Here is a 15881-nt window from a genome sequence, read left to right as displayed (position 1 = left end):
ACAATCATAGGAGGTCTGGGATGTTTACTGATGGTGGATTATCTTGTGTATGAGAGAGCAGTTGAGAGCAGGGCTGCTCCCCTGTGGCCACCAGGGTCTTAAATCTAAAACATATAAGCGGACGGGCTGGACATTTTAACCGGGTGGGGGAATAAAAATCTGCAAATGGGGCATTGCCTCCCTATTTCAAGTTTGTTTGTCTCGGTGTTGCGGGTCGCATGGAGACAACCACGCTATTTTTCAATACCCTGTCTTACCTCATCGTAAGAAGAAGAGTTAATGACCTTAAATTTGTGTGACCATGTTCGTGTCGTAAAAGTTTGTCTTCCTCACTTCTCCACGCCGCGTGAGTGTTCGGTCCCTTTGTTGGGACCTCCCACCTCCGGCTGAAAGCCATGCCCAGATAAATCACTCCCCCCAGAGTGGTAACCTGCACACTGGGGCCGCAGAGCGGAGAGGAGCGGACAGACTGACCGGGGGAGGCAGGAGCGCGGCACCAAACAAGAGTTGCACTGGAACCGAATTCTCTCCGTCCCTGGAGACAATTAAAAAAAAAAAAAAAAAAAAAAGTGGCCAAGGGGACACCTGTAACATCATTCTGCAGCGATCGAGTGGCTCGCATTAAACAGTATGTCGGGCAGCACCATAGCCAGGGTGCTGGTTGCGCTCTGTATCGGGAGCGCGGTGAACTGCATGCCCAAAGGGACGCACAGGAATCGGAGACAGGCGCAGCAGCATCACGTCTCCTCAGTCTCTCAGGGTAAGTCCTCAAATTATGAGTCACAAGAGCGATTTCGTGCAGCAGTAAATGGTTCCCAGGGGCCGGCAAAGGTCACTTGGAGAACTTCTGAAAGAAGAGAGTAAATTAGAAAATTAGACTTTTTTTTTTGTTGTTGAGATGGAAACAGGAAACAGGACACATCTTTCTCCTGTAGTCCTTGCAATTAAAACGCTTGGAAACCCAATAATTTATGTGCCATTGGGTTAATAAATGCCCAAAAAAATAAAATCAGTTGTTAATCCCCAACAACTTCTCTGATCTCCTTTAACTTCATCCTTGTGGGAAGGAAGATCAAAGATTGAGAGAGGAAAAAAAAAAAAAGAAATAAAAACTTCTAGCTTTCCACTTGGAAAGAAAAGTTGCAGAAGAGATGTGTGTGGCATGTGAAGTCATGAGATGTGAACAAAGAACAAGCCTGGTGGGGGAGAGAGAGTAAATTTGGATATTATTCTCCAGTCTGTGCAGCTGATTTATTACCCAGCCTGGAGGCCCTTTGAAGTCAAGTTAACACATCCACAGTCACTTTCACAGACATGGGTGAAGTCTTGTCCTACAATAAAATGCGTATTCCAATTTAGGGTTTGCTTACTTTGGTTTACATTTGTCTTTGTCTTGCAACCCATAATACTGACCAGTGTGTTTTGAAGTGATGGTTACTGCCAGAGCAGTTTCCAGAGGCTGCGTTTGTCTTTCCATTTTGAAAAAAGGACATGGTAAGCAGGTACAGAGTTTGTGGGTGTGGGTGGGTGTGTGTGGGTGGAGTGTGTTTTTTTTTTGTTTTTTTTTTCTCCCTCTCACATTTTCCCTGCACTGTGACTGTTTTGGAGTAAGAGCAAAGGCAGGGGGTGCTTGTTTTTAATGTAACCTCCTGCTGCTAGAATCGAGCTCATGCTAAAGTCTCATCAGTTTCCTCTTATCTCCCTCTCTCCTGTCAGATGGTTGTGTGGAGAATGGCAAAAACTATGTCCTCAATGAGCAGTGGGAGCGGCCGTATTTGGGCAGCACTCTGATCTGTACCTGCCATGGAGTGGCTGGCATTAAGTGTAAAAGCAAACCCGAAGGTGAGTTTGTTTCTGATGTTTTTCCACGTGACTTTTGCGTCATTTCCCGGACATCAGTTTGCCTTCAGTTCCCCCTCTTCCTTTAGCAAAAAACACATGCAGCACAGACCTTTTCCATTTGCTTTCTGTCTGTAACAGAGGAGCGGTGCTACGATAAAATCAACCAGCAGTACTACACTGTGGGAGAAACCTATGAGAGACCCAAGGATGGCATGATCTGGGACTGTACCTGTATCGGATCTGGGAGGGGCAAGATCAGCTGCACCATTGCCAGTAAGTGTGTTTCTGCCATTAACTGTTCTAACCCCAGACCACACAACCCCAGCTCATGTGTTTCATGTATATATCCCGGTCTGCCAGACTGATGCCAGTAAACTGGTTAATCTCCGTATTCTCTACAGTTGATTAACAACTGGTGCCATGCAGCTGTTTGCAGTTAGCCGGGTGGTTAGATAATGGGAGAAATGTCTGAGTGTGTGTTTCTTTTCCTTTGGTTTATAACTGTGAAAACACACACATCATCAAGTAGTCATCTATTTCTCTTTCTCTCTCTCTCTCTGAAATTATCTTTTTTTCTCCCTACCCAGATCGCTGTCATGAGGGTGGGGCATCATATAAGATAGGTGACACCTGGAAGAGACCCCACGAAACAGGAGGCTACATGTTGGAGTGTGTCTGTCTGGGAAACGGCAAGGGAGAGTGGACCTGCAAACCTGTCGGTGAGTCATTCAGACGGTCGCTGACAGACAGACGACTGTACTGACGTAACTAGTGGATTACTGGCTGATTTTCTTGCTAGTGTGACTGAAATTTTGAATGATGGATTATTATTATTGATAAATTAGTTGATGAGAGTGTGTGTTTGTTTTCTGCAGCTGAGCGTTGCTACGACAACACGGCAGGAACATCCTATGTTGTCGGGGAGACGTGGGAGAAGCCGTACCAGGGCTGGATGGTGGTGGACTGCACCTGTTTGGGAGAGGGAAGTGGACGCATCACATGTACCTCCAGAAGTAAGAAATCCTTTCTCTCTTTCCTGGTATCAAATTATTACCTGCCTATACATACATACATACATACATACATACATATGTATGTATATATATATATATATATATATCCCTCTTCTTCATTAATCTTATCCGTCGTTCACAATAGCAGATTGCTTTCATTCAATTGTATTAAAGATTTCTGTTCTATACACAAATGTTATCCTACTTGTCAACAACAACAGAGACAACTGGGTGAAATGCTGCTGTTTTTGAACAGGTCTCATGCGTCCATACTCATGTACAGCTTAATCCCCATGAAATATCTCACAGATAAACTTTCTAGCCTTACTGGCAAGACTAAAAAGAGTAGATCGAAGGATTTCAACAAGCTCTGCAGGAAATGTTTACCAGTTGTTTTTCTCATTAGAACCATTACTTGCATCCTCAATGGTTTTGACTGATGTAACAGATGATAAGGAATGTTATTCCCTGTTGGCTTGTTGTCGCATGCAAGACTTCAGGGTGGCCCCGGAGGCTTTTTAGTGGAGGTCATCAATAAAGTGTCATCATGCATGTGTTCAACACAGTTATCAACAAAGTCACTAAAGCGCAAACATGGAAACAGCTGGTGGCCAGGAGGAATCCTTCCCCACAGGACCACTGCTGATTTTCTCATTCCTCTGAAGGCCTCTAGCAAAAAAAAAAAAAAAAAAAGCCACAGTGCTGTCTACATCTGTATGTCTTTATAATTAATCCCAGTCGTTCTCTCCTTTCCTAGATCGCTGTAACGATCAGGATACTCTGTCCTCCTACCGTATTGGAGATACCTGGACCAAGACAGATGCGCGTGGCCACCTGCTCCAGTGTCTGTGCACAGGAAACGGCCGAGGGGAGTGGAAGTGTGAGCGGCATGCCTCACTTCACACCACTGGCCTGGGTGAGAACTGATAACATCCTCGTCTCTGTTTTTTGTTTTCTCGCACTCTGTGTGGAGAGAAGAACGAACACCAGAGACAGATGCTCTGAGGAGGGAGCGATAAGAAGTGCCAAGTGTCTGAGCGCTGAAGTGAGAAAGACGTGTCTTGTACCTCGTGATCATGACCTCATGAAAGAGAGACACGGAAATGGAACAGGGGAATGAGGAGGGAGGAATGAAACATAGGAAAGTTAGAGGGGAAAAATGTGCTCAAAGAGGCTTGAAGTGATTACAGGGTGTGAGACAGAAACATATGGTAGTTGAGACTCTGCATTTTATTGCGTGTGTTATACAGTAGAACTCATTGATCTGTGGTTTTAGTTTACTTTTACCAGCCTGTCTTAATTGCTAATTCTAATGTGTTTTCAGTTCAAGTTTTGATTAGAGCTGTATTGCAGTTTTTGTTTGAACTACATCTGACTTGAGTCCCATATTTCATTTTAGGCACTGGCTCTCGTGTGATCACTAACATCCAGCCTGCTGTCTACCAGCCCGCCGCCGTGCCTGAGGTTCCCCAGGAGGGACCCTGTCGCACAGATACAGGACTGTCGTACTTCATTGGCCAGCGCTGGATTAAGACCCAGGGAACCAAGCAGATGATCTGTACCTGTCTCGGTAATGGAGTCAGCTGTGAACAGTGGGGTAAGAGATGTTCTTTCACCTTCACGAATTCGCTGAGACGCAACAAGTTACCCATGAACTAACAATAAACATACATACTCAACGGGTGAATGCAGCTGTTTGAAATGAGGAACTCCTGGTCATACCCGCATGTTGTTTATATGAATAGTGATATTGATGTGTTTTGCGTGTGTTTTCCTGTCTTCATTTAGACGGACCGGCTCCGGTGTACGGTGGCAACTCAGGAGGTCAGCCGTGTGTGTTCCCATTTGTCTACAAGGGGAAGACCTACCACTCCTGTACCTCTGATGGACGCAATGACGGACAGCTGTGGTGCTCCACCTCCTCCGACTTTGAGACGGACCAGAAGTATTCCTTCTGTACAGAGAAGAATGGTGAGCAGACATGTTGAATATTATTAGGTGTTTACGATTTTGAAGTGAAATTTGTTTGCTGACGGGGGATGAACAATCGAGTACTAGCAGCTGTAATGTCAGTTAATTAATGGCAGCTATTTAAAAATTTACTCAGCAAAGTATATAACTAATATATATTTCAGTGTGTGAGCTAAATTAGTAGTTGAAGCAGTGCCTCAACAAGCAGCTGCATCATATCTGAGGTTTGTGATTGTGCTTGGTATAAACTCATCTTGTTTGTACACAGACCACAAAAACGAGTTGTAATGGGGTTTACATATTGGTAAGTCAAAGTGATAACGAGTTTGTGTTTTCCTTTCAACAGTGCTTGTGGCAACCCGAGGCGGTAACTCTAACGGCGCTCTGTGCCAGTTCCCCTACCTCTACAATGGCAGAAACTACACCGACTGCACTGCAGACGGACGCAGAGATGGCATGAAGTGGTGTGGCACCACAACAGACTATGATACAGAACACCGCTTTGGGTTCTGCCCCATGGCTGGTAAGTGTGTGTGCGTGGGTGATGGAGAGAGGGATGGACGCAATTGTAGACCACACTATTTAAATGAATTAAATTAATTTTTAATGTTTTTTTAGGCACATCAATTTCAAAATTTCTAGCCTGCAAAGTTTCTGGACAATAACACTCCTGAGATCATATAACAATCACGTTTCATTTTTAAATGCACACTACAACAAGAGACATATGTTAGGATCAGTTCACTTTAGTGCTCACAAAGCAGTACATTTTCCTCGGTTTAAAAAAAAAAAAGAGAAGATAGACGGTCAAAATATTAGGAAAACATGTTTTTTTAAATGTATCTGCATTAGTGTGGATATGATCTCACAAGCCTGGCAAACTGGCCAATTGCAGATTAGCTCAACACTTTGCTATCCATACGGGGTTACTAACATGATTAGCTCAGCTAATTACAATGTCTCTCCCAGTCTTAAGGAAACTGTATCTCCGCCCCGTCTGAATCACAGAGTAAACAAGGCCTTTGTATGCTTTGTTTCCTTCAACAAAGAAAAGATTTGATGGGTGATTTTATTTCATTTGCATAAAAGCGGTTATCAGAGTGATGTCAAGAAGGAGTCAGAACTGATGGCACAGACACAATCTCATTTACCATTGTTACACCGTTATGTTTAGCAAAGCCAAATTCACATAACAAATTCACAATCCACCGTCGTCTTCTAAGAAATGTGTTGCTGTGTTGTGTAGGTGTTAATTAGGTCTCCTTGTGTAACAAAAGAGGCTGAAGCCAGTGAAACACTAGGGGGTCATTGACACTGCACTAACGTCTGTGAAGCAGTAATGAAATGGTAATGATGATACCGACATGCTGTAAAAAGAGCACAAACTATGAAAATCTACAGGACTTGATGTCTAAATAAGCCGGACAGTCTCATTTATAAACCACGTAATTATAGTGGTGTAGAGCAGATGCAAAGGCCACTTTACACAAACACAGCCGAGTCTTCACAACAAGGGTGAGTCACTGATGTGAATGTCTTCAGCCGGGGGGGGATCCGAGCTCTAAAAGGTCTGAAGACATAAATCTAGAGGACCGCTGAGGTTTTTCCAGTCATCACTTCAGTTTAGTTACTGGATGGATGGTGTGAACACAATCTCAGCACAGTTTGATGTTGTGACATTATGAAACAATATCCACAAATAGGGGATATATTATGTAGGAAGGAAGGGTAGCTCTAATTTAAAACAAAAATATATCTGTCTACATCAAAGTGGACTTGGATGGACTTAAAAGAAGACAGACGGAAGATAGAGTAGTCTGTTTGGCAGCGGGCGGTGGAATGTGGATGGTGCAAAGTGGAAATATCTACAGGACTTATCTGAGATTCTCTTATCTTTGAATTCTAGGGGTAAAAATGGATTTATTTTATCTCATAAGAACTTATCTTTTGAAGATTTTTTTTATTTATTTTTTTTGCATTGTGGCAAGACAGATAGGCAATCCTTTGAAGATGCTCAGATATTTTGCTCCTGCTCCGAAGGTAGGAAATCCTGGTGTGTCCAAAAGTATACACAAGGACATGTAGACAACTTATATAGAATAGTAATCTTTGTGCCTTTTTATACTAAAACTAAGCTTTTTGCTCATTTTCTAAGCAGTCCTTTTCTTCAGAATCCTTTTACGTGTCTACTTCAGTCCTGGGATGCACCTTTGAGCCAACACCCTGTCGTTAAAAACACCTAGTTGAGATTTAATGAGGGCAAAAAGAGCATTCACGCCCTGTAGCCAGCCAGTGTCAGAGCAGGTTGTCTGTGGTAGACTGAGGCCAGCAGTCAGCGCGGCAGGGGGTCTTTGATATTGACATTAATGACTCCACGCGGACTGTCAAAGCAAACATGGTAGTTGAGATGTTAATGGTGAATTTTAAATCTAGTCTCCGCCATGTGCTCTTGGGATGATAGGGCAATGGTCTCCAGCTGTGAGCCAACATCAAGGCTACATTATGCAAACTGCACCGTTTACACGATTAGAGCCACTCAAAAACCACAATTAGTTGTACATCAGAATCTCTCTTCAACACCAGGAGTGAGGCATTTTTTTTTTTTTTGCACCAAGTAAAACCTTTTGTAAAGTTCAGCCCTACGTGTTAGCAACAGCGTCTCCTAACACACTATCAGGTAGTTATAAAACTGCTTTGCCTGGGGGGTTATTGCTTTGGCTCCCACAGCTGTTAGCTGCAGTGTCCAAATAGCCAGTTAAGTTTTAAATGGCCACTTTCAGAGCTATTAAACTAGTGGTTAAATGACCCTCAGAAAGAATTGATTGGTTCTGAAGAAATGACTGTCGATTGATTGTAGGTTCTTAAAACGAGGTTGTTTTTACGCCAAATACATTCAGATCCTAGATAACCCTTCTTAACTGCAACAGATTAGAGCAAGGTCTGAAATCATTCTGGCATCTGGGCATGGAAAATCTTCAAATTGTGAAAGGCATCAGAATGTTCCTCAGCTATAGACAACTGCAGTAGCCTCCAATAGCTTAATCACAAGTGGTAAAGACCATTGAACACAAGCCATATTTGACATAATGGAAACACTGCACAGCAATTCATTCAGAGAAAATTTACTGTGAAAAACATTTTAACACATGACCACAATGAACATTTCAGATTGCCCCCCCGATAGCCACTGCATGTCTGAAAGCGCTGCCATGGAGCTTGACTGTCCTAAACATCCCCAGCCGCTGTATTTGTGCCCCAGCTACAGCCTTTGGTGCACAGCCACCAAACCGAGTCCAGAGGATCTGTACTTCCAGGAGCCAGATGTCTGGCTCTGCTCCAAATTCTTCTTGGCATAGAAAATCTCTGGCTGGGCTCCAAGGCAGATCTGCTATCTATCTCCTTCTCCACCTCCCTTCCCTTTATGGAGAGTTAAGCAGAGATGTTCATGGGCATGCATGCATATCAGTTTTGTCTGCTGCTCTACCTGCTCCACTGCAACACGACTGAGTCAGTCTTTAAATCTGCAAATGAGTCATTTCATTTTCTATACATTTTAAACTCAAGGACTTCATTGTAAGTTCTGCTTCCGCAAAATCGTCATTATCATTGTCATTGTTATTATTGTATTTTCCGCATGTTCTTTCCATCACACACACACTAACACTAACACACAGGCAGGTTTCTGCTTGTCTCACCTACCTTTTGCAAACTTTCTATGATTTCCTGATAAAAACCACTCACTCTTATAATTACTAGAGAACATATGGTGAACACACACAGTCATTCATACACACAACAGCTGTTTCTCACTTTTAATCAAATCTTCGTTCCTATGGACACAGGTGTTCTGTGATGGTTGTGTCCTCTATGGCCTTGCGCAGTAATTATAGGGTAGAATCAGTGATCTCAAGAGCAATCATTCATTAAAATGTGCCTGTTTTTATTTTACTGCCGGTATGCACTGCTCGTGTTGCTAGGTGTTCAAATGTGTTGGATGCATGTCTGTGCACCTGATTATTTTGAATAGGGAAGATTGGTTTGTGCACAACTCCAAAAAAAACATGTAGATCTTGGAGACTAAATCAGTGGCCTTGTTCTTTTGTAACTTGTTTTCTTTTGTGTGTTCTAGCCCATGAAGAGGTCTGTACGGCAACCGAAGGTGTGATGTACCGCGTGGGAGACCAGTGGGACAAACGCCACGATGTTCTGGGTCACATGATGCGTTGTACCTGTGTCGGCAATGGCCGAGGAGAATGGAGCTGCGTTGCTTACTCCCAGCTGAAAGGTGTGTGTGTGTGGCAGCGAGAGACAGAGTAGGATACCCGGAAGAAGAATAAGTGATTCATCCTGTCCATGTGTGGTGTAATAATAGACCTGTCTGAGTGAAGAGGTGAAAGGTCATGTGTGATATAATCCCTCACCTGCCTAAAAGGTCAGAAGTGAGCCTGCACACCTGCATTTTATGGGGTCTCGGTTGCACCTGCAGCGCATGCATACACACACACACACACACACACACACAAACACACACGCAGCGTTCAGAAGAGCAGATGCACGAGAGCACATTGCTCCATCATGTCTCTTCGTGTCTTGCTAAGTCTGTGTCTTTGTGTGCGTTGCAGATCAGTGTATTGTGGATGGTCTGACCTACGAGGTGAACCAGACCTTCACCAAACAACATGAGGAGGGATACATGATGAACTGCACTTGCTTTGGACAGGGGCGTGGCCGCTGGAAGTGTGATGCCATCGGTGGGTTTACCATGTTACAGGTTTCCATCCTACAGGCTGCAGAACTAAACTCTAAACTAAACTCCCAATCCCTAAACTTTGTTTTTCTATCTACTCAAACTTTACTTTATGTATAGAAGGGTATGGAATGAGGGGGGGTGTATAGATTCATCTCTGTAGGCTGCTAATTGGACTGAGCTGTGCCGGCTGCAAAGCTCTAGCCGCTGCATTACCTGATTTCATGTGCCTCTGCCCTCAGATCAGTGCCAGGAACCCGAGACGAGAACTTTCTATCAGATTGGAGAGTCTTGGGATAAACTCATCCAGGGAATCATGTACAAGTGCTATTGCTATGGCAACGGCGTCGGAGAGCTGAGCTGCGAGCCCCAGCAGTCATACCCTGGTAAGTTGTTAGATTTACATATAAGTGGGAATTATAATGACACTGTCTGTCACGATCTTGAGTCTGTTCTTCTTCCTCCTGCATGCTCACCTTATGCAGTGAATCTTTTCCTGTGCTGGTCTTGTCACTTTGTCCCTTGATCCTGCTTCAGTCCCTAGTAATATTGTGTTATGCAGACTGATGTTTGACTGTATTCATTCAGTTCTAGTGTTAGTAAGCTGTGGAAGCTTTGCGTGAAGCCAGGCAGATGACTACATCAATGCTGGTGTTTTTACAGGATAAGGAACAGACCGAACGTTCGCAGTAGCTGTAGAATAGACATTTAGGCCTCAGCGAGGACGTGTTCACGACTACTGATGGTGAAAATGAGTTAACTTTTACAAATTGTGCTTCATTTCTTGCAGTGAAAAACGTTTGCTTAAGTCACCTCGAAAATGAGGCCCTTGACTTTGATGTGAAACAGGCAGAGATGGGGAGGGGGGGTGTGATTTCCTCTTTTACAAATACAGCCCCCACTCTGAGCCTTTGTTCTTGCTAGCATGTGGTCCATCCCCTGTGCTGCTGTTGCCACAGCTGTACAAAACACTACAGTGAATTGTATGTGTGTGTGTGTGTAGCTCTCCCCAACACACACACACACACACACCTACTACCTTTTTAATGCTCATTGATGAATGGTTTTCAGTTTTGTGGATTTTAGCAATCGTTTTAAATTTAAGCTAATGCCTTGAAATTGAATCCCTTAGCTGTATCGCTCAGAGCAGGATCATGCTTGATTGCACAGCATTATGTGGCCATGATGGTTACATTGCCTCATTCCTAATGACTTGAAACCAAGCTTGGCGAGATGGCATCACTACAACAACAAGATCTTTCTCACAGTTTCATCTCGACGTTAAGTTTCCTCCTGCAGGCATCTGTGTTCCTTCACGGCCTGTGGTGTTTCCTTATCAGCACTCCCTCCTCCGTTGTCATCACAACTGAGCACGTCATACCACTCACTGTGCAATTTGTTCAAATTTTCAGGCTTTTGTCTTTATAGACTTTTCCATTCGTTAGGGTTAGATACAACCCCTGTTCAGATTTAAATTATTACTGTTTCTTTGTTGCCTTAGTTGGTCTCTCATATTGTATTGTGTTCTAATGGCAAGTAAATCAACATGTGATGTTGTTCCCTTTCCCATTTTCCCTAATTCATGGTTAAAAAAAAAAAAAATAGTGATGTGGATGTATAATGTGTGTTTGTGGTTTACATTTGCTATTTTGAGCAATAAAACATTTTAAAATATCCCACAGCGAACATAAATATGTCAGCATAGCTCCAGGCTGTGGTGTCGGTGCCTCAGAACCTCAAGTTTGACGAGTCTTACGTAAAGGAACATTTGAACTGTTACTTTTTTTTTTTTGCTCTGTGTGGAGCAGGTTGATGGGAGATACAAAATGTAGGGCGCTATTCTGCTGTAAGTGGCCATAATGGCAACCAGCTGTGGACTTGCTATGTGTGTGTGTGTGTGTGTGTGTGTGTGTGCGTGTGTGTGTGTGTGTGTGTGTGTGTGTGTGTGTGAAACTCAGCATACAAAATACAGCATACTAAGATTTAAGGGGAGCACGGAGCAGATCCAGACTCCCTAGTCAGTTGGCTTACTGGGTAAAACACCATAAAAGGTAAAAATGGCAAACCCAAGTGAGGGAATGCTTTTTAAAGCTATTCACAAGTCTCGGATTTAGCCCCAGATTGATAAGATCTTCTAAAAAAAAATTGTTTTCTTTTCTACCTCCCGTGTTACCCTCCGCTTGTTTGGGGTTTCATTTAATCGTTTCAGGCATTTCTTATTGTTAGGATGACTCGCTGTATTACTTCCCTTTACTGTGGTCCTTCCTTATCATGTCTTGTCGTGCCTCTGTTTGCGTCAAGAATGTATGTTATGTCTATGTGTGCAAAGTAAAGGTGGTGGTGGGGCGGGGGGTGTTTGCGCTTGTAGGTTACACAGACGCGTGCAAGTGCATATAATGTTATGTGTGTGTGTGTGTACATGTATCCACTGCAGGCGTGCATCCGTTTTCATTCGCGTCCCACATCTGATTCTGTGTAACCCTTACCCTCGCCAGTGGCCTGTGGGTCCTGTAATAGACAGTAATTGGTCCCAGATTGTTTTTGAGGTTTGCGTATCTGCTAGCAACTTCTGGTTAACCGAGCCACTTGCTCAGTAACTTTGATTACAGGTCTGCTATTTGGAAAAGTGGTCAGAAAACCTCAGTTCTTTATAGAAGCTACCAGTTTCTATCAGCACAGCTTATGTCAGGATTCTGCTCGCCACATGACTTCTGTTTGCATTAAAGATGATATGATTCGCTTTTTTCACCTCCGAAACCCGTGCAGAGATTACCAATAGAGTCTACTAACCTTGCTGAGATGCTTATTCAACTTGCATCCTTCGTGCATTGTCTGGTAAATTATTACACTTTTGCCTGGACCCAGCCACCTTCTGAACCCCCGGTCCATCCAGTGTGCTGTCAGATGCAGTATGATACATCAACATGTTCGAGCTCTTGTCAGCTACAAAAACTCATCATTGCAATGTTTTCCAAGAAATCCTAACAGACATGGCCAACTGTTGAAGACAGCTGTTTGGCAGCCTGTAGCGAGGCCGTAAGGAGTTTAATTGAGCATCAAAACCTGCGTTTCAAGGAGCGAAAAGAGTTCATCCGGCAAGATAAATTCCATGATTTTCTGTTATCAGCTTTGCTGTGTTGTTTTAAGAAACGTATTCATTACTTTCATTAATTCTCGTTTCGCCATACTTGTTAGGTGGTTGTCCGTTCTAACTTTGTCCTGTTCTTTTGCACGATCCTTCTGCAAGTGCTTTATCAAACTTATCCATGTGTATGACATGAGGCCATACAAGTATATTCCATGGCATGTCAGGGTTTATTTGACAATAGATCATTCTGTAGTGTAAATTACAGTTTTTTTCCTACTGCCTTTCAGATTCCAGTAATGAAACTAAGTTTGTTTATGATGAGACTGATAAACTGTTCTGATAATAATGTACTTCAGTTCTATCCAAAGCAGAGGAATCCTACCAGAGGTTAGAGATATGACATTAAAGGACAGGGAATTAAGAGCATTTAAAGGGCTGGGGCTTTTTTATTGAAGATAACTTATTTTCTTTTCTAATTATTTAATTTTTACTGTAATTAGTCTACTATATTCCTTCATACTATTTGTAAAGTGACCACTAAAATAATACTTCCAAGAGAACAGGGAAGGTTAGAAACATGGTGAAGTGGAGAAGGTTCAAGAGTAGAGAAAGTAGAGCTGTTGAAATCTGTGCTGGAATCTCACATGGGCGTGCTATTTTCTCCAAACTCTTTCTCTGTTCTGCTCAGGAAAATACTGCTGCACATTCACTGATACTCACTCACTGTTAAGTCAGGTTATGCAAAAGTACAGGATTTTTTAAATTTGTCATAATATTAGATTTTTGTGCTCATCACAGTTATTTTTTAATTAAGATAACTGATGATGATGCATCATTCTTTCTTAATATCACACCATGATCATGTCTTTACTGAAGAGTGAAACTGGTCTGCTTACCCATCTGTCTGTGTTATCTCTCTCCCCCAGGTGGTCACCGTCCTGTCCAGGTGATCATAACAGAATCTGGAAACCAGCCCAACTCCCACCCCATTCAGTGGAATGCCCCACAATCTGCTCACATCACCCAGTACGTCCTCAAATGGAGAGTGGTGAGTGTTTTCACGGTTAACAAACACATTACTTCTCTTCTTGCCCATCTCCCCCTTGGACCTGATTTGGAAGTATCTAAAATCTGACTTCTGGTTCTACTTACTGAGCCCCCTCACATCTCCCGTTCTAACATCCTGCATCCCATTTTACAGAAAAACACTCACAACCCATGGAGGGAGGTGCTGATCCCCGGCCATCTTAACTCTTACACCATCTCTGGTCTGAAGCCGGGCATCACCTACGAGGGTCAGCTGATCAGCATTCTGCGCTATGGACGCCGAGAGGTCACGCGCTTTGACTTCACCACCAATTATGGATCACGTGAGTTGAGACATCTCAGTGTTGGCTGATGTGCAACGCCACTTGGTGTGAAGGTTATCTTTCTGCATGTCACACGTGTTTGTCTAATCCTATCCACTGTCGCTGGTTTGCAAAATATGGAGGATGATATTGAAGACAAGGGTGTGGGAAAGTGCTTCTAACATCATAAAAGTCTTTTCTAGCCTTTCTTTTTTGTTCTCTTTGGTTCCCTAGATTCTAACTTTACTTAACCAGGAAATCCCCATTGAGATTTAAAAGCTCTTTCGCCAGAGTGTCCTGGCCGGTGTTGCCAGTGCTGATCTCACAGGCAGCGAGTAGCCAACTCTCTTATTTTCCATCTGTGCTTCTCCTGTAGTGGCTACATCACAAGGCGAGACCACCCAGCCTCCGCCTGTGGTTGACATCTCAGAGTCGGTGACTGAAATTACCTCCAGCAGCTTCGTCATCTCCTGGGTTTCCGCCTCCGACACAGTCTCTGGTTTCAGAGTAGAGTATGAGCTCAGTGAGCATGGGCAGAGCACTGGACAACCCATTGTGCTAGGTAACTAATGATACATGAATGCAATTTGCCTTTATTTATCTGCTCATGAATGAAAACCAATGTGTTGATACAATATATATTTGTTTCCCCTCAGACCTTCCCCATACAGCTACCTCAGTGAACATTAATGATCTTCTGCCTGGGAGGAAGTACACCGTCAACGTCTATGAGGTCACAAATGGTGGCGAGGATAACCTCATTCTTACTACTTCGCAAACCACTGGTGAGTAGACACATACACACACGTTCTCTTACTTCATTTTCCCATCTTTCTTCTCTGATATTTTTTCCCTTAATCACCTAAGGCACAAAAATGCTACTGCTGCTAGACTGAAATATAGTTTTGCATCTGTCAGCAGTGTAATCAACATGTGCCAGGGACGAATCGAGCGCTCCAGTAAAAATAAAGCAGATGGTTACAATTTTCCTTCTAATACTGACACCTCGTTTGTTCCGCAGCACCTGATGCTCCCGCCGAGCATGAAGTGGAGGAGGTGGGAGAAACTTCTATTGTAATCACCTGGGACAAACCACTGGCTCCTATCACTGGTATGTTGTGACAGCAACTTGTCGGCCACAGCCAAAGTCTGTTGCCTTACTGTAGCTAATCGGAAGCTCTCTTCCTCCGCGCAGGCTACCGTGTCGTCTACACGCCGTCGTTGGAAGGTGAAAGCACGGAGCTGACCCTCCCTGACACAGCAACGTCTGTGACCCTGAGTGACCTTCTACCTGGGAAACTGTACAACATCAGTATCTACGCCGTGGAGGACAGCCTGGAGAGTGAGCCTATCTTTGTACAGGTGAACACCACTGGAGAGCCACTGCCAGGTAAATGACTGACTATATGTAGCTCCGTATTTGCTTCCATGTCTTTATACCTACAAAAAGGTGTAAGTGGTATTGACTAATATTTACCAAAACACATCAGGAGGGAATTGCTGGTACTTTAGTTGTAGGTGGAGGGATTGATATGGGACTATGGGAAACCTGGTGCTTGTTTCTCTGGTGCACCAGGAGGTTGGTTTGCAGTGACCAAAAAAAATCGGCCAATTTGGTGATCCATAAAATCCCACCCTGTTCTGCTGTATTTTACTTATTACTCTCATCATAGGCGCACCTTCCAAAGTCAACCTGCAAGTCGTCCTGTGGCCTATTTAGTGATTTCACTTCTACTGAAACTTCGACATAAGAGTTTTCCAATGGAAAGTGAAGTCATTGAGTTCACAGCTGTGGCGCTCTTCTTCTGCTGAACTGGAGTTATGTAAAACTTCTCAGTCTGCCAGGTCGAACACGCTGTTGGGTCGGTCGA

The 15881-nt window shown here is 43.5% G+C and overlaps 1 protein-coding gene across 1 annotated transcript in view; it reads left to right on the top strand.

Moving 5' to 3' along the window:
• Positions 1-197: 197 nt before the first annotated feature.
• fn1a (fibronectin 1a) overlaps positions 198-15881 on the top strand; it is a 31580-nt gene continuing 15896 nt past the window's right edge. The window contains exons 1-18 of the mRNA XM_056389171.1: positions 198-760; positions 1717-1842; positions 1981-2115; positions 2430-2561; positions 2718-2855; positions 3613-3771; positions 4255-4452; positions 4644-4826; positions 5173-5349; positions 8956-9111; positions 9449-9577; positions 9816-9959; positions 13588-13709; positions 13863-14031; positions 14387-14572; positions 14667-14795; positions 15032-15121; positions 15206-15400. Coding sequence (XP_056245146.1) covers positions 631-760; positions 1717-1842; positions 1981-2115; positions 2430-2561; positions 2718-2855; positions 3613-3771; positions 4255-4452; positions 4644-4826; positions 5173-5349; positions 8956-9111; positions 9449-9577; positions 9816-9959; positions 13588-13709; positions 13863-14031; positions 14387-14572; positions 14667-14795; positions 15032-15121; positions 15206-15400 — 2698 coding nt within the window. The 5' untranslated portion in view covers positions 198-630. The remainder of the gene's footprint in view (positions 761-1716; positions 1843-1980; positions 2116-2429; positions 2562-2717; positions 2856-3612; positions 3772-4254; positions 4453-4643; positions 4827-5172; positions 5350-8955; positions 9112-9448; positions 9578-9815; positions 9960-13587; positions 13710-13862; positions 14032-14386; positions 14573-14666; positions 14796-15031; positions 15122-15205; positions 15401-15881) is intronic.

The sequence above is a fragment of the Seriola aureovittata genome, chromosome 11 (assembly GCF_021018895.1).
Source record: "Seriola aureovittata isolate HTS-2021-v1 ecotype China chromosome 11, ASM2101889v1, whole genome shotgun sequence".
Lineage (NCBI taxonomy): Eukaryota > Metazoa > Chordata > Actinopteri > Carangiformes > Carangidae > Seriola > Seriola aureovittata.
This window is presented reverse-complemented; position numbering and strand designations above follow the sequence as displayed.